General features: G+C 38.7%; 2 protein-coding genes and 2 long non-coding RNA genes across 5 annotated transcripts; 3 read left to right on the top strand and 1 right to left on the bottom strand.

Moving 5' to 3' along the window:
- The first annotated feature begins 2,260 nt into the window (after nucleotides 1-2,260).
- LOC117952464 lies at nucleotides 2,261-16,781 on the top strand. The gene is made up of 3 exons (XR_004658417.1): nucleotides 2,261-2,272; nucleotides 8,526-8,527; nucleotides 15,501-16,781. It is a non-coding gene; the product is annotated as an uncharacterized LOC117952464 (long non-coding RNA).
- hnrnpa3 (heterogeneous nuclear ribonucleoprotein A3) lies at nucleotides 9,799-14,879 on the top strand. Of its 2 annotated transcripts, none has more exons than XM_034884774.1 (11): nucleotides 9,799-10,045; nucleotides 10,805-10,927; nucleotides 11,058-11,204; nucleotides 11,283-11,493; nucleotides 11,586-11,675; nucleotides 11,788-11,859; nucleotides 12,280-12,327; nucleotides 12,508-12,654; nucleotides 12,772-12,888; nucleotides 12,982-13,052; nucleotides 14,458-14,879. In XM_034884774.1, the coding sequence occupies exons 1-10, from the start codon at nucleotides 10,040-10,042 to the stop codon at nucleotides 13,035-13,037; spliced, it is 1,017 nt and encodes a 338-aa protein (XP_034740665.1). In that variant the 5' UTR covers nucleotides 9,799-10,039; the 3' UTR covers nucleotides 13,038-13,052; nucleotides 14,458-14,879. The 2 variants fall into 2 exon arrangements, with proteins under 2 accessions (XP_034740665.1, XP_034740664.1); XM_034884773.1 differs by lacking the exon at nucleotides 14,458-14,879 and adding an exon at nucleotides 13,154-13,782.
- A 91-nt stretch (nucleotides 16,782-16,872) lies between the features above and the next one.
- Nucleotides 16,873-23,772, bottom strand: nfe2l2a (nuclear factor, erythroid 2-like 2a). Its single transcript, XM_034884772.1, has 5 exons — nucleotides 23,541-23,772; nucleotides 19,832-20,098; nucleotides 19,471-19,563; nucleotides 19,167-19,358; nucleotides 16,873-18,138 (listed from the first exon to the last, which is right to left on the bottom strand). Exons 1-5 carry the CDS (start codon nucleotides 23,577-23,579, stop codon nucleotides 16,873-16,875), a joined length of 1,857 nt encoding a protein of 618 aa, XP_034740663.1. The 5' UTR covers nucleotides 23,580-23,772.
- LOC117952463 lies at nucleotides 19,355-20,764 on the top strand. Its single transcript, XR_004658416.1, has 2 exons — nucleotides 19,355-19,574; nucleotides 19,735-20,764. It is a non-coding gene; the product is annotated as an uncharacterized LOC117952463 (long non-coding RNA).
- Nucleotides 23,773-25,787: the final 2,015 nt, after the last annotated feature.

Genomic DNA, 25,787 nt, shown 5'->3' with positions numbered 1-25,787 from the left:
TACAAATCAGGGCTGAAGGGCTGGCCAGAGCAGGGGCACTGACACAGAGGTTCTTCAGAGTTCCAGCGTGGCCCAGGAATGTGGCAGAACGAAGGCAGCTGGATCAGAACAACCAGACGTCTGGGATTTGTCTAGCACCATGTTTGATTTTACTAACCTCCACCTAAGACAACTCAAAGGGAGAAAAATGTCCAGCCAGTTCCTGTCCCACTAAACTAACTCCATACTTGCTTTTCAGTGATAAAAGTTTCTAACTGGGTTATCATCTTTACTGCAAGACCCTTGGAAACTGCTTGTGGGGGGTATCAGCTCTGTTGAAATTAGTCCTCCTAGTTGCACTTATTAGATAATACTTCCTGTATTAGTGGGGCAGCAGTGATAGCAGGCAGATTTACAGCTCTTCGCGGCAGGCGGCTCACTTTAAGGTTGGCTGTGTTAACTCTGCTCATTAAACAGAGGATGTCATCACTCCACGCCACCGCTGCATGTTACATGTCACACATATCCTCCATAGGCCAGCCTCTGTCTACCTCCATCCACAACATCCTCTAAATCAGTCATTGCCACCTGGAACAAGGTCCCACATTTGACCACACCGCCCCGCTGCAGGGTTGTTCATGCATGCTGTGGGCACATGTGGAAAGAGATACACAGGTGTTTGTGTGTGTGTGAGTGGCACATAGAGCATTACACACCCAACCCTTCCTCCACTGCATGTGTGGACAGATGTGTGGGACAACAGTCAGTCCATCCACATGGGGAGAGGTGTAGGCGTGACGTTCATTACAGACCCAACTCTGTACACAGGCCAGATAAGCAGAACAGGACAAGATAAGGAAGCGCGGCTGGCTACAGCAAAGTGCAGCCAGACATTCTGATGCCACGACCAGATGATACAGCATCCAGTCTCTCTCTAAACGTTTACTCTATTGTTCACCCATGAAAGCACTATTTTAATTATCTTTATGTGTTGCTGCATTTTAATCAGTAAAGGTAAAAGCAACTGCTTATTCTGCATGCTTTGCTCAATTCAATCTTTACAGTAAAAAGCATGCAAATAAAAAACAGATGCAAACATCCACTTAAAACATTTTCCAGAGGCCGTTACCTGTCCTTGTCACTTATAAATAATCTATAATCACACAGAGTTTTGCCAGTAATATCACATTGCAATACAAAATACATCTGCTCTAGAAAATACAGTGAATTTTTTCAACTAATTATATTTTGAACATTAAAGTTAGATTGAGACTTTCTTTGGTCTTTTCTTGTACTGGAAATATTTGCTTAAGAAGAGAGAAGCTGGCAGTGGCAATGGGCTCAGCCTCATGCTTAAGGCTCCCTCCAAAGTTGTGTCCAAGCATTGCATGTCATTTATTTTTCTGAGCATCCACATACCTTCACGTGAATCTGTCTGAGACATTTTTTTTTTTTTATTGACGGCATTGTAAGAAAATGTGTTCCTAGAAATTCTTCAAACGTGTTGAAATGCACTGATAATAATCATTTCTCCAACTGGATTAAGAGCCATTGAGGATTTGCCTGGGTCGACTAGCAAAATGACCCATTCCAGCACTGGATATTATACTACATAAGTCAATGCCTTATTATTCTTTAAATCGAAAATCATCTATAGAAAATCTGACAGCATACACTTAGCAATGTTTCTCTAGCTTTGTGTAGCATACATAACTAAATATTGAGGTTTTGTGTGAGCGTAGACATGTATGCATTAATGTATGTGTGTTTTTAAGCCCATGCATGGGTTGTGTGTGTGAGTGTTCATGCCTCTGTATGTATCTGCAAACCAGTATTGGATCACCAGGTGATAATTCAGCTGCTTTGTGGTGATGCAGATAGTGTTTACTGTATCCAAGTGGTGCCATCAGACATTATGTCTGCAGAAATTTAGCCGTTGCCTCTTATCCAATAGATTGCTCCTCTCATCATCAACAAGGTAATCATTCTCAGTGATAGTAAAGCACAGGGGAGGAAAGAGGAGCTGGCCCTCCAAGATGGATGTGTGTTATTGTTTGTGGGATGACAGTGTGTTTCAATCAGGTCCTCTGTGCTCTAATCCCAGGTAGAGCTTTTGAAGTGCTGAGTCAGTTACTGGTTCATCGATCCATCACAGTGGGTTAGTAGTGGGCAGGTGTACTCCCCGGCTCCCAAGAGACCCAGGAAACACCTGCCCTGCACTGCTCGGGACTTCATCATCCCACCATTCCTTTGTCTCGTTCAGCCGGGAGCTCAACGTCGGCCACAAAAAACTGTGAAAGCAGCACTTTTGTGGTCGTTTGTTGCCCGTACACAAAAATTAAGGGAAAGGAGAGATGGTTTTCCCTTGCCTCTAACACCTCCCCCCCTCCCTTGTTTCTCGCCCATGAAGAAGAGGCATGCACTTAATGGACCGCACACACAACTTACTGCACAGGTCCACACCTTTTAAACTAAGAGCAGGCATGCAGTGTAGCACAAAAATGCAGTCCCAAAATCTTAATTTTATTAAACAATCCCTGTGTTATCAAAATGAATACTCTATTATGATAGCTGCAGAGGTGGATGACTTTAGAAAAAACATAGTAGTTATTAGTACATCTGAGAGCAGTGCGCCAGCGAGGGGCGAGAGTCTATGTTTCTCTTGCTGCAGGCAGTCAATTAGTGCCAGAGGGAAACACAGCACTCCTCTGTTGCTCTCCACTGAGGAGCTGTAAATAAAGGTTTTTATTACACCACACTATCTGCGTCTCTTCTCTGGACATCAATTGGCCAACGCATTGGACTGTTTTCTAACATAATCACTCCTCCTCTTTCTATTTTTCGCAAAAATCAAGAAGGAAGGTCACGGTCAATGGTTTAAAAACACAGAAATTGTCACATTCTTGGATTGATTGATATTTGTGTACTTGCTTTAGCACCAACTTTTGCACAAATGCCTGGAATCCTGTGAAAATTAATTTTAATATTGTTAGATGGAAAAAGAATTGACAAACCAAACAACCTAACACACTTCACTGCTCCCACAGAGCATTTGAAGAACAACTGCAATTATCTGTCCATATGTAAGAGAAAGGAGAAAAATACTCCAAGCCCACCCTAAACTGTAGCTCATTTAAGAAGGCTTTGCCTGGGCCTGTCTGACTGTATCAGCACACAGTGTGATGGGCTCCATGTATCAGACTAAAGTAATAATTCAATATTCCATAGCAAACTGATTGCATAGATGTTCAAAGATACATGAAAAACAATATCCGAGTCCCTCAGGACCTTATGCAAAACACATGAACAACAAAGTTGAACAATTATATCTGCAGAAAAGCTATTTAGCTAATTAATATAAGTTATAGAGACACTGCATTGAAATGAATGTGATGATCTTTATAACACTAGATCTTAGACTTTTTGTATCCACAGAAACAGTTCAGTATTTACAATTTTCAATGTCAATTTTCACCACACAGTAGTTTGGAAGCAGTATTTTAAAATTATTTGAGTGCAGAATAATTTAGCATCTGAGAATTATTTTACAAATATATTTTAAAAAGCAGAGTCACAATGACTATAATGTTGAACCTTCACCCCCTCTGTCAAACATTATGCTGTGTACGGTGTAAATATGGATATTTTCGGTATTGTTTAATCTGTTATGCTGTCATCCTGCTAATCCTGAGGTAACGTAAAAAAACACATCATTGCTTTAGGTTTTAGCTTAAAAATCACTTGAATGCCTTGTGAGGCATGTAACAAGTAATGTGTCCCTATACGCACACATTTTAATGACAGAAAGAACCAAAATGCAAGGCCACTGTAACCAGCTGTAGCTCCTGTAAATTGAATGCTGATTCTATTTATATTTGGTGTGATTTACACCCAGTTTCCTCTATGCAAGTGAACAGGAAACAGATGCTAGGAATTGTTCTTTCCCTAAATTCCTAGGAGAGAGATTCTAGTCAACACCGCCGTGTGAGATTGGCTTTGTACTTGCATGCAAAAAGGTATTAGACAGTGACTAAATTGACTCTCTGGTTTCCCTGCTCTGAATCTCCATTTCCTCAGAGTTTCCACTTGCGTACGTCCGTCTACCCAAACCCAGGTTATGGCAGGCATGCTTCCCTAATGAAGTCATGAAGCCAAATCTATGCATTCTCAGGACAAGGTCAGCCTTAACACCCCAGAGACCACAGACAGTGAGGGTTGGGCTTTGTGAGAGAAGTTTATAAAAAATATTTCAGTGAAAATTCTTAAGACAAAGTAAACTCATGGCTATGACTTGTGTAGCTAAGTAAGGAAATAAAACTAGTTGCAGAACACAATATTAAAGTTAAATTAATGTGTTGTGATAAAGTACACTTTTGCTTTTATAGAAATATGTTCCCATGATAACTAATTACGGAAACAAATAGAAACAAATACAATTAAGGTCTGAGATGATTGCATGTGTGTGACGCAAGGGGAAAATAATAATTTAGGAATATTGTATGACATTTACAAGGTGCTATAATTTGAAATTAAAGGGCCCATCTTTTCATGGACCATGGTGCCATCTAGAGGACACAAAAGAAAAAGAGAATCAGGCACATGTGGTGTCATTTGAGAGGTTATGTTTTTAGTGTAGTTATTTGCTTTGTGAAAGCTTGTGTTCGGGCATGTGTGGGTTTGTTGTTTCCAGGTAAAGGTAATGTTTGTGTATATAAAAGTGGATTAAGTGGATTTAGTGGAAAGGAAACCCTGCAGGGTTAGCTGGTGTTTTGTGTTTGGTCCTTGTCACTGTCCCCTTGTGTGGAGCATTAGGACATGGTACCACCTACTGTTGGATTTCTTGTAACATAACTGGACTTAGTGTAATCAGAGCAGCAATGCTATTGATCTAATCCAATCAAAGGAATACAAAGTTAAAAAATGAGACGGTTTTATAAGTGAGTTAGTGTGTGTGTGTGTGTGTGTGTGTGTGTTTGTTTGTTTGTCTGTGTGTGTTTTGCGTGCTCTATATTTTACCCCATTGCCACCCGTAAAGAATAAAATGGGGAAAGGTTATATTCATGTCATCCCACACCTCACAGATGATTTGCAGCCAATGGCTCCTCCCTTACAAAGATTTACTGTACATTTTTGCTGACATGCTACTCTTCAGTTGCTGCGTCTCAGATATATGGCAAACCATAATTTGGAGGTGTAAAATGGGTATAAAACCTGTATTAATTATTTAATCGTGGTTCTAAGTGCTGCCTTTTAGTCCACACCAGGATGTCATCCCCCTCTATTTCAGAGGATCGTTACATCACTCATTTGTCACAGAAGAAATTACAATCAAGCCTGAAATTGTACATGGTAAATCAGAGCAAACCAAGACTTTTTTATTGGTCTCATTAACTGTTACTTTTATTAAACTGCTAATTGCATTTGAATCTTCGTTTTCTAGCGCTGGATTGAAGGCCCACTTGCATATGTAGCAGTGATAAATACCTCAAACTACAGTGGTAAAACAGAAGCTGAGACATTAGAAATGGAAACACGCCATTTGAAAGGACAAAGCAGCCACCACATTCACAGAATAGAAACATCCCTGGCAGGTAGCAGGGTGTGGGACCTATGATATATCTTTGTGTCAGGGGGCAGTTAGGTACAAAGACCGCGGGTCGTGATCAACAACCAAACAAACATGTTGTCCTGAGGTTGGGGCGAGGAAGTGTACACAGAGCATCCATCAAACTACATCTGTGAGAGGCAGATACTGTACTGTGTACTCTCATTACACTCTTTGCTACACTTAGCTCAGGTCCTCCTTACCAACTCTAGATGTAGACTTTTAATTGTGAGAAATATATTTATCAGGCCAGCAGTAATGATTGCGGGGCATGTGTTTATTGTGGTCATAGGTCGGTGGGGACTAGGTAATTGCCAACATCTAACACAAAATAAGGTGTAACTTTGCCTGCTGGCAAATTACACTTAATTATAGTGTTGTCTGCTGCCCCTAATGAATTCCATAAGCCACAATGCACAATGTGATAATAATACATTTTCAATTCTATAAACATTGTTAGAGTTTTCTTGAATAAGTATGCAATTTGTTAAATGACAGTTATTTTTAAACTCAACATTTGATTTTAGTTTTAGCAGAATAAGGCAGCTATACACATAAACTTGCACTTGGTTGTTCGTGGTTTTAAGTCACAATTTTAAAAAGAAGTGAAAATCTTGCAGTCAAAAGGTTATCTAAGTAGTGGTACATCAGCAAAATACACTTAAAATATCAAAAGTAAAAGTATTCATATGGAGAATAGCCCACATCAGTGGACAATAATACATTTTATTTAATTATCATTACTGATACATACATATTGACTACCCGGCATTCTTTGTTCCATTTTGTCATGATGGAGCCAATATACTGTTGCGTGGTGCAAGATATAGCAAGGCACTGCATTGCATGTAAAACACAAAGCATAATTTGTTTTCCATGTAAAATCAATGTATACACATTAATTATTTAATGTATAGAAACTATATGTACCTGTATAGCTGTAAAATACAGTGAAGAATAGAATAACACGAGAAAGTACTCAAGCAAAGTACTTCAAAATTATATTCAGTTACAGTACTCGAGTTACTTTCCACCACTGGCATTTGGTAATAGATTTCAGATACTGACAATAATTTAACAAATTCAAACTGCTGGTTGATAAAGTAATTATAATGCATCAACACATCAGTCCCAGTATTGCTAAAATCTGTGATTTTTAGCTTTTCACATCCAGAAAATATCAGTGGCCTGGAGGTAAAGTTTGCTTATACATACATCATAATAATTGTTTAAATGACAACGACAATTAAACAGCAACTACTCGCAGCACAAAGCTACAGTATCACGGCCATTAGATCTGTTCTCAGACAGAATCTGGGATCCAACCATCTGTTTTACTCCAACAACAGTAGCTCACCCAGGCTTAAGATGCAAAGTCTAACATTGATTTTGCTGAACAGACATCTATTGCAAATACACAGATATTATATCCCTCTTTTGTCGACAATACCAACATAATGCTCAAATGGTCCAACAGTTTCCATTTTTCAAAAAGGAAGATGTTTTTTTACATGTTCCCACATGGGACGGCATCAAAATTAAATATGTAAAACATTATAAATAGGATATTAGTATTAATGCTTTTAGTAATGTTCCCTAACTAAAGTTACGCTGTAAAATGCTTAGAAGTAGAAATAATGTTACCAATTTCGGACTTTAATTAAGGAAGAAATGTATAGTTAAAAACTGCAATTTAGCTTTGATTTACCCATTTTAAAGATAACAGGAACAAAGCAAATTCTGCTCATTTGCTTGTGTTCTAATCAAAAATGTATACATTATCTCAAAGCAAATACAGTAACTGCAGTAGAATAAAAAGAAGCAAAACACAGACTGTCTCTTGAATCTGAACTATGGACTGATCATAAATACTCATCATTTAACAGCGTCAGGAAAAACATTACCCTTTTTATTGGGGCTGTATTTTCCTCACACACTACAATAAAGTTAATGACAGACATTGTCTAAATTGTAAAACAGTCATATATTTGGACCGCTGGTCAGCTTCAACAAGGCTCAGTAGCATCTGGCTCATAGATCATACTTATCCAATCAAGTATTCTTGTCTGAGAGCTCTGACTTGAACTGAAAAAAACAGATGTTTGTCATGGTAATCTTGTTTCCGTTTAAAATATGAATATATTAGTGTGTATATATTGTTTGTTTTGTTTTGTGGTTTGTTTTGTGTGTGTAAGCGCATTGTGAGGAAAGAGGATCCAAAGCAAAGTTTCTCATATGTGTCCTCATACCTGGCAAATTAAGCTGATACGGATTTGGATTCTTGTGTTAACAAGATCATAGATGAATATGACTTTAACATCAGTCCTGGAACACTTTCAACTATTCTCTGAGGCCATTTGGTCTGAGAAATCACTGCCTATAATGTGTAATTTCATGCCATTATACTATAATGAATGAATGTGTTTCTGAAAGTAAACAATTAGAGCGCTGTTTAAGATGATGCTACTGACAAAGATAAACAAAATACCTACTCACAATACGATAGAAAAACACAGTAAATTTGCAACTCTGTGAAGTTGATTGGTGTATTCCACTTCATTTAACCATGGTCAGTTTTTACAACAGTTGATAGTGTTGTTACAGTATCTTGATGAGTGTCTTTCAACCAGCTCTGCCAAGGGTGGACTGTATTCAGTATTGCAGCTTTCATGTCTGAGACTTATGTCTAAAGATTTTAAATCATTTCTCTTTGCAAATAAACAATGGTTTGCAGAATCCAATGCACCATTATCTCACTTACTATTTGGTCTCTTACAGTAGTCATGTTTCTGTAAGATGCCCTAACTTGAAATGAACTAACTTGAAATTTTCAATCAAATTAAATTATAACTAGTTAATTAAGTTGAAGTTAATTTTTTTTTATCATTTGGATGTTTTGTGATCAATTGTATCAGTTACAACATTGAATAATTGTGGCAAGGAGTTCAGTTGCATGAATCAAACTGGCGTATGCCAAACACTGGAGAAATGCATCAAGAAACAGGTACAGTTTATGGCTTAATTTAAGATTGTTGTGGTCAAAGCACAGCACCCATGGTAACCAAAAATACAGCAGAGTCCAGGAGGCTTTTCTCAAACCCAGATCCTGCTACTATACCCCAAGCTCACTTCATTTAAATTGTTTAGTAATTTGATCAATGGCAGATTTGTGAGTGAATTAGCACCAGTAAAGTGCAAAATCAATTAAATGTGGCTGACTTCCTGTTGGGTTTAGAGGATGGTTTCAAGAGGCTTTTTTGTGAGTTTGGACCAAGTCTGGACATGATAGATATGCCTACCAAATTTCATACGTTAAGGTGATGCGTACTGGAGGGACTACTTCTATTAAATTTGTTTTTTAAATTAAATTTTTACACGTTTTCAAGCACCCTGGTGATTTTAAAAGAGGTTTCTTCAGCCAACTGTGGACAATGCCCAACTGAACTAGGTTTAGTCCGAAATTTTAAGCTCATTTTTAGGACATGTCTTGCCAAAGGGCCCTGTGATGAAATGGGTTAGGAGCTTTATTGTTTTGTTTGTATTGTGTTTACATGTTGCACATCCTTACATACAGGCATAATCCTGCATATTTGATTAAAACAAATGACCACAAACTAAGTTCCAGTGCAGGAACACTGTTAATGGGAACTTTGAGGCACCAGTTTACACACAAGCTCACACTACTAAGACACGAGAGTTTTACATGTCACATATGATTGAAACATCCAAATAAATCAGTTTAAAATCATTAGCGCTTTGAACAGTTGTGTTTTTATTGTCAAAGTTAGACCTTAGGCTTTAGCCACTTTCACTGTCCAGCTGGCTCAAAAGACATTCACTTTCTTTTATAACCTATATTCTATAATATTCACATATAGTATTTGGGCTCGATAATTCCGATTTAATTATTGGTATGCATCTTTATTCGAAACATCCAGTTTCTGCTGCTGTTCTTCAATTGCAATAAACAGTTTTAAAAGGTAGATCACCAACACTGAACAGGAACTGAACTGAACTGAACATTACGTGGTAACTGAGATCAGAATTCAATCAGCAGTCTCAATTATCAATCATTAAGTCACACCAAATTGTTTGTTACTTCGGGTCCCACACATTATAGAGTCTGGCCAAACGATTCAGGCTTGAGGCTGCAGAGAGAGATGAGCCTTGATTGTTCTATCAAGACGTATCCCTGTTCAACCAATAGATGGCGCAAACAATCTTTTTTTATTGCACAAAGCTATAATGCAACATGGACAACGTGAGCAAACAAAACTTTACATATTAACAAGAAACAATTCTTCATTTACATTTGTATGATTTTACGCATTCATAGCCATTGTAATATTTTGATTAATAATCATAGAATTAATCCAGGACGGTCAGCAGAGTGACAACCACACTGGTTTCCTGTTCACGTGACCCTCTCAGATCTGCGGCCGTGACATCTGCAAAATGGAGGTGAAGTGTTCGGAAATATTGCAAATTAAATACGGTTATTTGTCAAATGCGGTTAATCTATTGTAACTCGTGCACATAATTGCAACATTGACGTGGGAATGCACGGTGTTGTATTGAAATGTGTGACGCGTTAACGTTGCTCAGGATTCAGCAGTATCTACGTAAACTAACGCTGCAGCTAAACTAAGATAAGCAAATGGTTGTCAAAATTATAGTAGGGTAACTTAACATTTAGGCGGTGTTACCACCTGCGTGCTTTGTGTTGCTACTGTTTCAGTTTGCTGTTAAATGAACATTGTTTTTTGGTTTCTTTAACCAACATAACTCGTTATAGCTGATAGATAAATGGAGGCTTTTGGTAACACCGCAGTGCTCAACCTGCAGCAGTAGGGAAATAAGCTAACGTTAGCTCGCTGCTCAAGCTAACTCCTGCGGGCCTTAGACTGGCTAACGTTCATTTGTATATAACTTAATATATATATATTGTCGCCATGATATGTTTTGTTCGTGCACCGGGGTTATTTGACAGCCTAATTTTACACGTTGTAGTTTAACATTAACGTAAGCTTAGTCTGTCGATAAAATGGGTAACGTTAACGATACGGCCTGGTATCAACACTGGCAACGTTATATTTGTGCATGCATTCATCTGTAGGATCATGTTAACGTTATTTAACAATGCTGTAGTTTCTTCAACCAGTTTCGTGTAACACTATTTACAGCTTCAAATATATTTATTGTCTTGTTATGCATTAATAGGACCGTGAAGCTAAAGAACCCGAGCAACTCAGAAAGCTTTTTATTGGAGGTCTGAGCTTTGAAACAACTGAGGAGAGTTTACGGGCCCATTTCGAACAATGGGGAACTCTCACGGACTGTGTGGTACGTATTTTCAGTGTAATATGTGGCAAAATATGCCCTTATTTAATGAAAAACAACATATTGAGTTATAAACATAGCTATAGTCCAGTTAAACTGTTCACGCTACCATTGTGTATGGTGTTGTTTCTAGGTGATGAGGGACCCCAACAACAAGAGATCAAGAGGGTTTGGCTTTGTGACATACGCCGCTGTAGAGGAAGTCGATGAAGCCATGAAAGCAAGGCCTCATAAGGTCGATGGCCGAGTTGTTGAACCCAAGAGGGCAGTGTCCAGAGAGGTAAACAAATTTCACACCAGAAGGCAGCTACAGCGAAATTAAGTTTTGGTGTTTGCTCATCGATACACTCTGTTTCAGGACTCCAATAAACCAGGCGCTCATCTGACAGTGAAGAAAATCTTTGTTGGTGGTATTAAGGAGGACACTGAGGAGTACCACATTCGGGAGCATTTTGAGAAATATGGAAAGATTGAGTGCATTGACATCATGGAGGAACGATCCACTGGGAAGAAGAGAGGATTCTGCTTTGTCTCCTTTGATGATCATGACACTGTAGACAAAATTGTTGGTATGTAGTTGTTGAGACTTCCGAGTTTATGAGGCCGTTAGTAAACATAAAGCAATGATATGTAAGTGTATTGTTTCTTTTTCTTTTTATAGCCCAGAAATTCCACACAATCAACTTCCACAATTGTGAGGTCAGAAAAGCTCTCTCAAAACAGGAAATGAGTGCTATATCCACTACCAGGGGTAAGCACACCGTCAATTATAAAGTAAAGTTATACTTGCTTGCCACTGTTATATATACTGTTTGCAGCTGACAGTTAATGTTGTAATCAGCTCTAAAATGACACCTTTTCAGGCAGGAGTGGAGGATCTGGAAACTTTATGGGGAGAGGAAGTAATTTTGGAGGTGGTGGCAACTTTGGTCGAGGTGAGTAATGTTTGCATGCCAGATGAAAGTGCCTCTGGCATTAATCATACTAATCATCATGTGTTGTTTACATATCCGAAGGGGTTGCAGAGTTTAAGTTTTCCATCCACAATGACACACTAAAGAAATTAAAAATGGTGCATGCCCATAGTTATTCAACTTGGTCTAGGCAGGGCGAAGCTCGATTCTGTCGCCACCAACTCTCTGTAAACACTTTATGTTTTAACTCTGCTAAACCCACAATTAAAGACTTCTTTTGTCAGAGAAAATAAATGTCTAGCAACAGTCAGAGGTGACAGAAACTTTTCTTTTTTACATTGCAGGTAAGTAGAAATGCATTGTCATTTCTGTTGTCACAGTCACAACAAAGTTTGGTGGACACAGTTTTAGTGCATAATATGTTTTACCTTTGTTTTTTAGGTGGCTATGGTGGAGGACGAGGTGGTTATGGCGATGATTTTGACAATGGTGAGTTCTGGTAAAGTTCTACTCTAAGAGGTGTGAAAATTTAAATTCAACAATTGGTTTTTTATCCTTGCTCACTTACATAACTGTTTTGTCTTTAATCTTTTTTTCCAACAGTGTTCCAACATATCAAAGTTATGAATAAGGTTATTTTGTATGTTTGCCTTTTTTCCACTGTTATAGGTCCAGGAGGAAATTATGGTGGAGGACCAGGTTATGGGGGGGGTCGAGGGGGCTATGGAGGTGGTGGTGGTGGTGGTCCAGGGTATGGCAACCAGGGTGGTGGATTTGGTGGCAGCTGCGATGGCGGTTACGGAGGCAATGATGGAGGTAAAAAAAAAAAAGACTCCAGAATTTTGATGAACTAAGTGCTAGATGTTATGCATGGAAAACATGCTCTATCAAACACGTGAAATCAAGAGTTACCTTAAATTGACATGTCTTCAGGATATGGAGGAGGTGGAAATTACAACGACTTTGGAAATTATGGTGGACAGCAGTCCAACTATGGGCCAATGAAGGGAAACAACTTTGGGGGCAGAAACTCAGGTGGACCCTATGGCGGTGAGTTTTACCCTTCAAAACCCAATGATATAACTTCATTTCTCCTTGAGAGAGTATCTAAGTTATTTTGCATTGACTTTTCCTTAACTACAGGTGGCTACAGCTCTGGTGGTGGTGGCAGAGGTGGCTATGGCTCACGACGATATTAATTATTTCGTGTTTTGGTAAGTTGCATTCAGTTCCACACCACCCTCGTACCACCGTACAGAGTGAGCCCATGAAAGTGCAGAATAACTATTTGTTCTATCCTGTATCCATTCAACAGGCTTCAGTTCTTAGCAGGAGAGGCGAGGAGGTGAGCAAAGGAATTGTCAGGAAAGCTGCAGGTTACTTTGAGGCAGTCATCTGAAAGCATTAGAGGAACACAAAAGTCAGACATTACTGCAGCTAAATTGGAGAAGTTTATCGAAAAAGGACTGTATACACAAAACCTGAGTGCAGATGATACTCTTCCCTAATTGTGATAGATGTGTCCCAACCAAGCTACTTTCCTTTTGTGTGTGTATTATGGTATCAGGGGTAAAGAGTATTTTTTTGTTTGTTTATCTGAAGTCAGTTCTTAATATCTTTTTTTATTTTTTATGAGTTAGTTTTCTGCTGGCCAATTTAATCTTTTGTCTTTTAACCTGGTTTTTGTCGTATAGCATAGTTCTATTAGGCCCTCAGATGATCTAGAATTACTAATTCTTTTCTTTCTGAAGTTATGATTGCTCAATTGCAAGTGTCAAGTGTATTTTGAATTTGTATGTGAAGCACAGTATGTAAATCCTTCGTAGTACCAGTGTCAACAAATATATGCGGTCTGGATTAGAATTAAGGGAATTCCTCACTCACTTCTAGATTGTTCGCATATTTTGATTAGAAGAAAAAGACCGAATAAAATTGTGTAGTAAATTAACACAAGGTTCAGTGCGTCATTGGTTCAGAATCAAATAAGTTATTCATAATATCTGTTGCCTGCACATTGTGACTGTGAAGTTTAGAAAATCAGCCTGTCCACAACTTTCTCCTCTTTTGGGAGCATTATTTAGAACATCTGTTCGTATAATAGTGTAAATACTGTATTAACTTGTTCAAGGGTCAATGACGAGGGAGTTGTGGGTAGTCCTAGGGCAGGGGTCCATACACCATCTATACCAGTGGTAAGCGAGTAGAATTATAACGGCCACAAGCACCTGCAGTTGGGCCCTCAGCATCGCTAGTGTGGAAGATTGCAGATGACTGTCAGACAGGACGTCTTCAGCCCCAGCACAGTGGACCAGTCAGCATTTTGAGAGAGAAGGGAGAAGGCAGCATCGAGCACCACGCCCATGGAGGAAGCTTGCAGTGTGGGTCCTGGTAGTGAGCATCTATCTCTTTCAAGGCTAGCTAAACCCTCAAGCAACTGGTGCTAGCGAAGAAAGACTAGTTCCTGGACACATTGGAGATCCTGTTAAGTCAGAGATACTGCAGTTTTACCCGCAAATGCTAGCTTTCAGACATTAACAAGAAAAGGGAGTGAGTATTTCACAAAAAACCTGACTTAAGAAGATGGAGCAGGTAAGAGTAACTACTTTGCTTGATTTGCAGATATGGAAAGAGGCATTCTCTTCTTGCTGAAAATCTGTAAAGACCTGATAACATGGAAGGTTCTGGATGGGTAAGACTTTTCAAAATATTATCCAAGGCTGCTTATATTGTAATCTAACAGTGCGCATGGTGATTATACAAGGTGCAGGGGTTCCTTTTAAGGTAAAATGAGCAGTATGACACCCAGTATCGCTCCACTTTGACCAGAATCAGCCTACAACCTTCACCCCACAACTTGGAATATCCTCAAGGCAAAATATGTTTTCATGTTTTATTACCTTTACTATCAGTCAGATAGTCCTGATAAAGTTGGTTGTGATGAAACACCTTTGGGGAAATAACAAATGCTCATGCTTGGAAAAGATGTTGGAGTATTTACACTCACCTTATTAGGCACACCTATACAATGTATTACAATTCAAGACAGCAGGTCTTGCATAAATTCTGCCTTTACAAAGTTCAGCTTTTGTTGACATTGTCGGAAATGTATAAATTCAATTACATGTTTATTACTCAGATCACAGTTAAAGGGGTCGTGTAGTGCCTTACTACATTATATGGAGAAGTGTTTCTAATGATTGTCCTCTACACATGATGGGGGCAGAACACTTATTAATATAATGTTTAGTTACATCACCACTAGTACAACCTCAGTGTTAAAACATTGAATTACGACCTTAATGTCAATGTCAAAACAAAGATTATTGGCATCCTAGAAGTGGACTTTATTTTTTAAAATGTTACAGCAGTAATAAAAAAATAGAAGTAGAATTGATGGCAAAACTTGAATTGGATTGCATTAGATTGTACATGTGTACCTAATAAGGTGGCCACTGAGTGTTTATACTAATGCCAAGCTGTGAAAAATAGGTTTGAAATAGGATTATTACTACGAAAGGCAAGCCATATAAGTGTAAAGCAAACATAGTAGTCTGTTTATAAAGTTTGTAATCAGCCATTTTTAAAGCAACATGAAACATCTAACAGGCTTCATGTCAAATCCTCTGCATTAATTACAGGGGCATCTCCCTGTGATGCTCCAGTGTATGATCTATTAAACAATTTTACATTACAGGCAGTCAAATGAACATACAGAAACATGGGAATACCATATCGACAGAGAGGAACTGTTGTCACAAGTTGAAACTTACCAACGGTGTTATGACAGTATACACAAATGCACGTAGTTGTCTACTCAGTCTAAAATTAAAGAACAATGCCTGGGGATGTTTGTTTTTAAAAATCCGTTTAAGGATAGAGTTTCTGCAGAGGAATTTAGAACAACCAACTCAATTACACAGAATAAAGCTGTGCTTGGCAAAAGCACACCAGTGTCCATAAACTATGTTGGCCTAAAAGTAAGATATGTTAAGTGTTACTTGTGCTCTTAAATAAAAATGTGTCATGACTTGAGTGTTTTATTTCTGATATCGAAAAGCTGAGCTGTAAATGTTTATATGTTTGTAAAACACAACTGTTCTCAAAGTGAAAAGGTTTCATTGTCCTTGAGTCTCAAACCGGTTTAGTTTGCCACACCCCCTCTGAAGTTTGTGGTGAGAGCAGAAAATGGGCCGGGTGATCAAAGGTAGTGTTTGTGTGTGAAAGGGTACTTGCGCACATACTGATTGCGTAGGGCTTTATCTTTGAATATGCTTTCAGAGTTGGACCCTTGTGAAGTTTTCATGCATGGTTTACACAGAGCATGATCTACTGTAGGTGACAATTGTGCGCTTTGTTGTGTAACATAAGAAGGAAGTGGGTGTGATTTCTTTTGCAACAAGAGTTTTGCAGTATTCAAAGATTTAGGTAGTAACAAGCTAGCTCTAATAAAAAGCAAACGGATTGTAAATGTTTAAGTCAGTAACTCTGTAGTGTCAGTACAATATTCCTTTTATTTGCATGCCCTTTGGTAGAACCTTCAAGTCCAGAACTGATTTGAACATGTGGTAAGTTATGTAATCATTCCTTCGACTATATATCCATCTGGCATCAATCTGGTGCGGAGCATAGTACACTACACAATGTTCTTTCAGAAAAAAGGAGGCTGCATAGCTATAGGAATACTTTATTGAAAAGCACAGAAGTCAAGGTTTTATAAAAGAACCTAGGCAGCAAATCATAAGCATTATAAAATATGAGTAACAATGATTGAAAAATTACCATACAGAAATATAATATATACAATATATACACAAAGTAACAGCTGTATCAATCTCAAAAGCAAGTAATATTTATATTTACAAACAATATTGGTTAAAGAATCTGTTTAAGCTATCCCAAGTACAAAAGAAGTAAAATATAAAAAATATAACATTCAAGAGAAAAGAAGTGAGCAAAAAACTATACAATAGTTATGCTAAGTTACTAATGTTTTAAAGCGGAACAACTACAAAGTTATTGCAATGCAGTACCATATTACAAAGGAGACAAGACGCTGTCTTCGCTCTTGATGAAAGTCTTTTTGATGCGAGGAACTAAGAAGACGTTGCCGTCAGTTGACTGCTGGAGGGAGTAGTCGGAGGGGGAGTAGGAATTGCCCTTCTCATCTCTCAACATGCCGAAGACCTCCAGGTACAAGCTGTTGAGTTGCTGTTTCATTTCCTTCAGGTTTGTGATGTTTTTGCTCTTCTCCTCCAGCAGACGCTCCTTCTCCTCCTTCAGTGAGTCCAGGTTGCTCTCCAGACCCACTATGTTCTCCATCTTGCGTTTTCGGCAGTTCTGGGCCGCTACCTTGTTCTTGCCCCGGCGGCGTATGTCTCTGACCAGGGCCAGCTGGGCCTCGTTCAGTTGGTGCTTCGACATCATCTCGTTGAAGTCATCAACAGGCAGATTGGTAATCATGTCAACAGTGAAAGGGATTTTGAGGGCCTTAGCCCTCTGCCCGTCTCTGGAGAGACGCACTTCCGAGCGTTTCTTCTGCTTGTCTTTGGTGAAGGGGGCGTTGTTGTGGCCGTTCTCCTCAGCCGGGTAGGTCTTATGTTGTTTGGGTTTCTTTTCCTGCTGCTGTTGTGGCTGCCCCATCGGTGCAGATAAAGGAATTGCCCGCTGAAGATCATCAGGCTGGAAATTGAGTAAGAACATCTCTGAATAGTCAGATTCTACACTTCCAGGATTGTGGTCCATCTCTTCCATGTCTGAATCGCTGTAACCAAAGGACTCATCTCCATACACAGACTTCCCAGATGAACTAGCATTTGGGCTTTTGTTTGAAGAGATTCCTGAATCTGAGTCTGGCAATTCTGCTGTCAGATTCTCTTTGCTTCTGTCAAATGCATCTCCAGCTGAGAGGCTGTAAAGGTCCACTGGTGTGAAAGGAGACTTGTTTGGGATATCTGACATGACATTACTTTCATTTCCTTCAAGGCCATGTTGATCACTACTCTTTTCCAGAATAGCATTGGTGTAAAATATGTCACAGAAATTTTCTGCAGGGAATTTAGCATTTATCTGAGGAGCCTTTGACTTCATCAGACTGAGATTGTCTAGTGGGACCATACTGGGAACAGAGACATCAAATGTATTCATAAACTCTGCAGGACCAACATTTAAACTGTTTGGTGCTCTGTCTGTGAGATTGGTCATGGGGTAAAAAGTGTAGTTTGGATGCTGCACTTCAGGGCTGTTAGGAAGAGGATAAGTTGGGGTCTCAAGTGTGTCCTCCATTTGCATGCTCAGGCATTGCTAGAAAAAAAAGGTAAAGAACCATTAAAGTAAATACAGTCAACTTATTACAGTAGAAGTTCCAAAAGAAAGTGAATCTAAAAATATCAACATGTTTGTGTTTTTGTAGATGCATGTACAGTATGGGCTCATTCATAAAAACTACAGTTTCTTCCAAAACATCATCTGTGGCACATTGTGATGACTGACATAAATTGATACCTACTTTTTATCAAATTATCTTCTCTAAACAAGATTTCAATCCTGGAGCTTTTAGATGTGCAGTTGTTCAAAGTGATTGTTTTTTTTTTTTACTTAGAACTGCTGGTAGTGCTGGGTGTAGAGCAAAGCAGCAGATGTAATTTACTAAGACCAACTCATACAAATAAAAATACCAATCTCCCAGCTTGCTGTTGCTGGGAAGGTTAGCGACATTATCTTCACAAAGCAGCTTACAAAAGCAAAGTTTCACACACAACCCCCTATTTTTCTACAATGTAAAGTCTTACCAGCAGCTTGCCAGAGCAACTAATGCAATTCTATGTATGCTGTACAGTTAGGATTGTAGTCCAGTCCACAGTGGGAAGATAAGGCAACAAATGTGCAACAGCAGTGTGGAGCACATTGCTCCACCCATCAGCTAATGCAAACATGACTTGTACACGACTTAGTAATGAAACTAATAAGGCAGCGAAATAAAAAACTACTGTGTACGCAAATCCTTCCATTGCTGCAGAAAAGAAAAGGTTTTAAGACTGCCAATCCTACTCTGAACAGCATTAATTATTCTGCTAATCATAAACTGCATCACATTGTCAACATTCACCTCCCCAAATTTCTAAAACTTATTTAAATAGGTCTTAAAAATGAAACTTTATCACAGTGGAATGAGTCAGATGTACAATCACATGTATGACACCCCATTCTCACCGGAACAAAAATGTGTTTGTCCTCTACGGCCAGACTCCTGTCCACTGATGCATTCTTTGGGTATTTGTTCCACTACGCTAAACACCCCGCTATTGAGGCGGCAAATCCGTGTATTATACCTGCAGCTCAGGGAGGGACAAAAGCTCCATCCAGGCCTGCTCCAAATCCAGGGACATCCTGTGTGGTGGTGGTGGTGGTGGTGGTGGTGGTTGTAGTGGACCTGGGGAAAGGGTGGCCAGTGGCACAGCTGGCTGCTCAGGGGGCATCATTGGTGCTGAAACAGCAGTTGTGTCCAGGCAAACTGAGGGGTTCTGTCAGACAAACACAAGAAAATTTATTTGATACAACTGAGAGCCAATTTAAAGGCTTTAAACTATGTTAATTCACTAATATTAACTAGTAATAACAATTCAATGTTCTTACCTCAGTTTCCTCTACAGGAAACGTGTCTGCCAGAAGCTGCAAACATTCATCAAATGACATGGTGTCAGCGTTCTCTTCGGGGAAACTGACATTCTGCAAGAACGGTAAAAATACAACTTTACCAGCTAGCACCCTTTGTGGCACACCATCTTTTAAAAACAGCGCATCATTTTATATTAGAACTTATGTCTCAGTGGAATAGTTTCTAGAGCAGAATACGCTGATGCAAAACTACAGACCCACCTGTGTTTCTGTAATTTGCAGGATGAGTGGTTACCTAGCTACGACATAGCCGCAGCCTATAAAATGAGGTGGGAGTAGTCTACCTCTGACATGAGTAATGATGGCCATGGAAATGTACCTGTGTAACCTCTAGAGGTGTGACAGCCGGATGCAGCGGGGCGCTGGGTGGCGGGCGGGGTATATACTCTCCCGTTTCCTCGTCAAGCTGTAGCTGTGCCAGCAGGGCCTTCTCCTGCTCCAGGACCAGATGCTGCTGCTTCTCTTCTTCCAGCTCCCGCTGCCTCCGCAGCTCATGTTCTTTCTGACGATGGTTGTAGTCATAAACCTCACGCCTGGCGCCGAGATCAATGTCCTGCTTCCACAGTATGTCAATCAGCTCCATGTCCTAGAAAGAAAACCACAGATCAGTTTAGAGAGCTTTGAGCCATGTTGTCTTGCCATGTTGTTTTGCAGTGAGAATGTGAGCAGCATAGAAGCTAGGAAGAGTGTGCCGTGCTGTGAAGAGTGGCAGCAGCACCCGCCACACCCTGTCTCTGTATCTGTTCACTAACAACAACACTGGCACTAAAGTCAAGGGGGAGAAGCCGCATGAATAATCAATGTACATCTCTCTTTCCCGTGTTACCGCCAGCATGAGACACGTATCCTCACTTGATACTCTTTCCAAGGGAAGTGTTCATTACCCATCTGATTATACCGAGGTGTGAATTCATTTGTCTCAGTCAAACTCAAAAAGGGCACACTCTAAATCCTTTTTTGCACAATTGACTCCATGTTAGTTTACTCTAAAAGTAGTAAATTAAATCCCAAATGTTATTTATTATTATAAAGCCTTTTTTTTAAACCAGGAAGTTAAAGGGTATGTGTATAGTTGTTGTTGTTTGGTACCACGACGCCTGTAGAATATTATTTCCTTTTCACGTGATGCAACAGTAATATTCCTTAAAGGGTATATTCAGCTGTAGATTTGTTGCTGGGTGGAATTGCAGACCTTGTTTTATTGTATTCTGTCCTGTTATGTCTTTAAGTAAATAACTACAACTATTAATAATCAACCTCAGCGTGTTCTGTCCCATCACTGCACAAATTATTTTTTCCTACATATCTTATTTACACATTAAGTGCTGCTGACAATACAGAATGTTAGAAACAGCATACTCACAACTGTGAGGATATTTTGATGGAGTTTCCTGTAGATTTCCACTCACAGGCTGAATGTTATTTTCCATTTTAAACAAGAATGTCTAAAGATAAACTGCGCTGCCCTCTTCCTTGGGTCTTTTCCACAGAAATGATTTACAGAAGGAAACCATTTCAAAAGACCCATGGATGTTGCATAAACCCAAGACACTGGTTCACAAGAAACTTGTCTGGGCATGTGACTTATTTGTTCCTCAGATATGTGCATAAACAGAGCTTATGGGAAAGGCTTCTTAATGCTTGAAGTTGGTCAAATGGCCAAAACACACATAGCCCAGAGGAAGGCAAGAGGGAACTGAAAAAAATAAATTTCAAAGAAGAATAAAGAGGAGGTGACCCTGAGGAGAATACTGTATAAGAATGTTTTCTATTTGATTGTTTTTTATTCGAAGAAAATGGGGTGTGTGGTAAATATCAGAATCTGAACATTATTTATTGCCAAGTAACACATACAAAGATTTTGCCTTGTGCAGACATAACCATATTAAATAAATACAAAAACAAATATGTACAATATGGCTGTTTAAACAATAATAATAGCAAACAAGCACCTACACACAGTTCTATAGTATATATATATATACATACATATACATACATATACATACACACACACATACATATATGTATGTACACAATCATATGTATATATACACCACATACATACATATGCATATATATATATACACACACACACACACACATATATGCATATATATATGTATGTATGTATATATACATATATATATATATATATATATATATATATATATATACATACATATATATGTATATACATACATACACACACATATATATGTATATACATACATACACACATATACATATATATATATATATATATATACACACACACACACATATATATATATATATATATAAACACACACACACACATTTATATATATTCACACCAAAACATTGTTTTTATGCCTAAAAAATACCCACTAACCCTCTTTAACTCAATGTTGCATCAAAAGCATGACCACTGAAGGATTACACGATTACACGTCACTAAGGCTGTCTACTATGAACCGTACGCAGAGTGAGAGGTGAGCACACAACCAGACATTATGGCTTCTGCAGGAATGAGGAAGTAGCCTTAAATGTCTGAGTGGTGCGTCTGGTTATCCGTGTTTTCCAAACTAATAAACCACACTCCTGTCTGTTTGTCACACCTTATAATCATACCTAACAAGTCATACAAGTCCTTTAAGAAATAATTCCATGTCTAAAAAAAGTTCTGTCACTCATACAGGGGCAGTTTCACTGTCACTGATTAATCACATTCTTATATAATGTCACTGAACCAAACTAACTTTACCAATCATAGCTCATATTCTGTATTAGTACCAAACAGATTGTGTTCATGTGAGGATGTGTAAAATCCGGTTATAATTGATATGGTATAAATATGTGGATGTACGTGACCTGCATTGGCACTAGAACAAGGAAACTGGCTCATAAAATGACTGATTTCCCAGTCATCTCTGCTACACAATACACAGCCATACAAACCAAACAACATCCCGTTAGCTAATATACTGGCAAAATATGCATAACAGAGACACACAACTCCCAATTACCAGAAAACATATTAAACACAACCAGACATTTTGAAAACAAACCAAACTAATAGCTAATGGTCTGATTTAACAGTCCCTGTAGCTATCAAACTGGGTGATAGGCTATATAAGTAATTACTGAAGTGTTATTAGTTGTTAATTTACCTCTTTTCATCTTAAAACAAGGGCCTCAAATGGGAACTGACTCCAGTGGTTTATTTCAGCTTCTTTCATCACAACTCGCTGGACATGCTTGACCAAGGATAATGAAACACAGGGACACATGCTGTAAAACAGCCCTTTTGGAGCCTCTTCAGTCAACCGTGTACTTTCACCGGCCCTTACTAGTAACAGGTTTAACCAAACACAAACATATGAGGCATTTAACACATGAGAAAAAAATCCCATATTCAACATATCACATTCAATGTGTAGCCTATAAAACAAAACAAGGCTAGACTGAGGGGTTTGTGTTTGTTTTTTTAAAATGTAAAATACACTGTAACGACAAGAGACAAAAGTAAAGAAATCTACCACGCATGTCTATTTCAGATATGGGATATCACATGCTTGGAGGAAGAAGTGGGCGGGGGAGAAGGGAGTCAATTACGAGAATACAGCTCACGAGACTCTTACCAAACTTGTCAAAATTGATTCAATATTTAATTGTATTCAAAGTAACAGCATGGACACTAAGATATCAGCCTGGTTTGTAATAAGACTGTATTTCCTGTCGAGGATACACGTCACTAGGAATGACTTGCAGAAGAGAAAGCTGAACAGAGAACAACCTTAATATATCTATAAGAAAGCCCGGCTCACGGTGTATTTTGTATGATCTTTCCCACGTTGGAGCCGTCGTTTCTAAATAATAACCTCTTAACTACGCCATAACCCGCTTGTCACTGTGTTATGATGATTGAATCTGCTATAGCAAACATTAAAAAAGTTTACCTGGACGTCGCTGTCTCTCTATCAGATCAGTAGCAAAGGAAGTTAGCAGTCAATGTAGTGATCACTTTTAAGAAATACTCTATTTACCTGTTGACCGGAATGCATCACCTCCATTTCCATCATCATGTAGATCTGTATGGCGGTAAAGAAACGCCTTTCGATCGATATATACGGTATAGTGTTATTCCTTCAGATGGTAGATTAAAATGGCGAGCGGTCCGAAGCCGATAGAGTCCGTCGCAGCAGCTGAGCCGAGCGAAATTGCTTCCTTAAATCTAAAATGAACATTACGAAAACGATGACCCGCCCCCCCCACCCCGAGCTGCGGCGCCGGGATCGTCCCCCTCACACCGGCCTATAAGAGCTGTCGGTGCATGCGCGTGGAGCCAGCTAGGCTGAGCAAGTACGCCTATCCACTGAATACGGTTACCAGTTGAAACCCATCGACTAAAAAAAACAACAACAACAAAACAACAACACATGCACATATTTGGATCATTCTTGCTATAAAGCAACTTTTCGGCATCATGACTTTTTAAGAAATAAAACAAAGAGTAGTAAGCTACTTATTCAAATTATAATCCTTATGGGTTTAGGCCTACTGGTTTGCACTAGACAGAGGGTGGAACCAAAGGGTGGGTTATATTAAATGTGTAGTTCTTCCTAATATTTACATCATATGTAATCAGAGATAGTTGGACGTGGCCTTTATGATAATAAAATAACATTTTTAATGTTATTTGGCTCAAAGCTTGTTCGTGTAGAGTTGACTTTGCATTGGGGACGTAGTAAAATCGAGAACATGTACATTATTAATGATTAATGTACACAAATTAAAGACTCTAATCTATAATTTAAGCCATTTCTTTATATATGACACATTTGAAAGAAAACATAAGGAAGTAAATGGACTTGTTGCTGCATAATGCATAAGGCATCACCCATCTATGTGCATTTTAAAGTTGTGACAGCCTAAACCTTAAATGATCTTTTTAGAAATAAGTTAAATAAAACAAACTGATCGTCGGAAAACCATTAAAGCCACTAAAAGATTAGGCCTAATCTTTTATTATTCGGCCTATCTGAGAATCGCTTTTACATTCGTGAGTGTTAAAATGCCAGCTGATGTGCAATTATAAAACTAAGAACCACGTTCTCGTTTCTAATTTTACTCCGCCATCACCAGTTTTGATTGGTGCATAGCGTCCCCTGCTGGTTCACGGTCCCGGTGTGGATGCGGACGCCCTGGGGCCCTAATGTCCTCGTGGAAACACTGAACACATCCACTGACAGCTGGGAGATTGTAACAAAGCTGCGAGGAGACAGCACAACACAATGTACGGTAAAAGTAATCAACATGCAGAATGCTACCTGTCAGTGAATACTACAGTAGCCTACTATACGGTTTAGATTGTTATTATTGATGCAGTGACATGTAAGCGTGTAGGCCTTAATTATTATTTAATATAGTTAGTCGAGGTCATTTAAACTGCTTACACAGCGAAGACTTTCTGGGTAGTTTAATAACAATAGAACATGTTTTTATTTGTCGAGCATGTGTTTTTTATGTAACAATCCTAATCTAATAAATACCTAGTAACTGTAATGTACAGTCCTGTAATGGAACAGTATAACATGCAAATACTCAAGTTAAGGACTTCAAGTGAAGTGCTTTATAATTGCCTGATAAAGTACAGTGTGAGTAGATGTTATTACTTTACACCACTGGCTTTGGAAGGTGACATGTTTATTTCAGTTACATTGTAGCCTATTGATAACTGATGACCATGATGTGTTGTTAAAATGCTATTTATTAAAGCAGCATTGCATATGGGATAAAAAAAATTGACATTTCATTATTTACTTAAGTCCTACTGTAGTTAACTTTGAGGTAGGCTATTGGACAAATATTCTACTTTAGATGGAAATACTCTCTTTTTGCCCACCATACTACATGCTACTTAGCGTATAGGCTATATGCAGATCAAGATTTTTACAAACACTTAATATATTTATAATATGTGATTCTACTAAGTGAAATGTAAGTATATTAGCTGAAGTATTGTAGTCTAGCATAATGTTGAGGTTCTTATTCTTTCTTTAAGTATTTTAATTTTAGGCTTCTTCTACTCCACCATGTTTCAGAGGGCAATATTGCATTCTTTAACCTACCAGCTGTACTTACTAAAGGCCTACTAAAGAGCCGTCATGAGTTTATTAAGCATATTGCATTGAACTGCCAAACAGTATTAAGTAGTTAAAAGTTGCTCTACGTCGACCAGTTGCAACGTTAAAAGGCTGCTTATACATTCATGCATTAGTAATAATATTCCA

The sequence above is a fragment of the Etheostoma cragini genome, chromosome 11 (assembly GCF_013103735.1).
Source record: "Etheostoma cragini isolate CJK2018 chromosome 11, CSU_Ecrag_1.0, whole genome shotgun sequence".
NCBI lineage: Eukaryota > Metazoa > Chordata > Actinopteri > Perciformes > Percidae > Etheostoma > Etheostoma cragini.
Note: the sequence above shows the minus strand (reverse complement) of the source record. Positions and strands in the feature narration are given on the sequence as shown.

Bases quoted from the DNA above. Each gene is read 5' to 3' on its own strand.
- hnrnpa3 (XM_034884774.1), top strand. The intron at 10,928-11,057 runs GTACGTATTTTC...TGTTGTTTCTAG, and splicing joins GAACTCTCACGGACTGTGTG to GTGATGAGGGACCCCAACAA. The intron at 12,328-12,507 runs GTGAGTTCTGGT...CCACTGTTATAG, and splicing joins TGGCGATGATTTTGACAATG to GTCCAGGAGGAAATTATGGT.
- nfe2l2a (XM_034884772.1), bottom strand. From the start codon at position 23,579: ATGATGATGGAAATGGAGGTGATGCATTCCGGTCAACAG. The intron at 19,564-19,831 runs GTACATTTCCAT...CCGTTCTTGCAG, and splicing joins CACCTCTAGAGGTTACACAG to AATGTCAGTTTCCCCGAAGA. The intron at 18,139-19,166 runs GTATAATACACG...TTTTTTTTCTAG, and splicing joins TGTCCCTCCCTGAGCTGCAG to CAATGCCTGAGCATGCAAAT.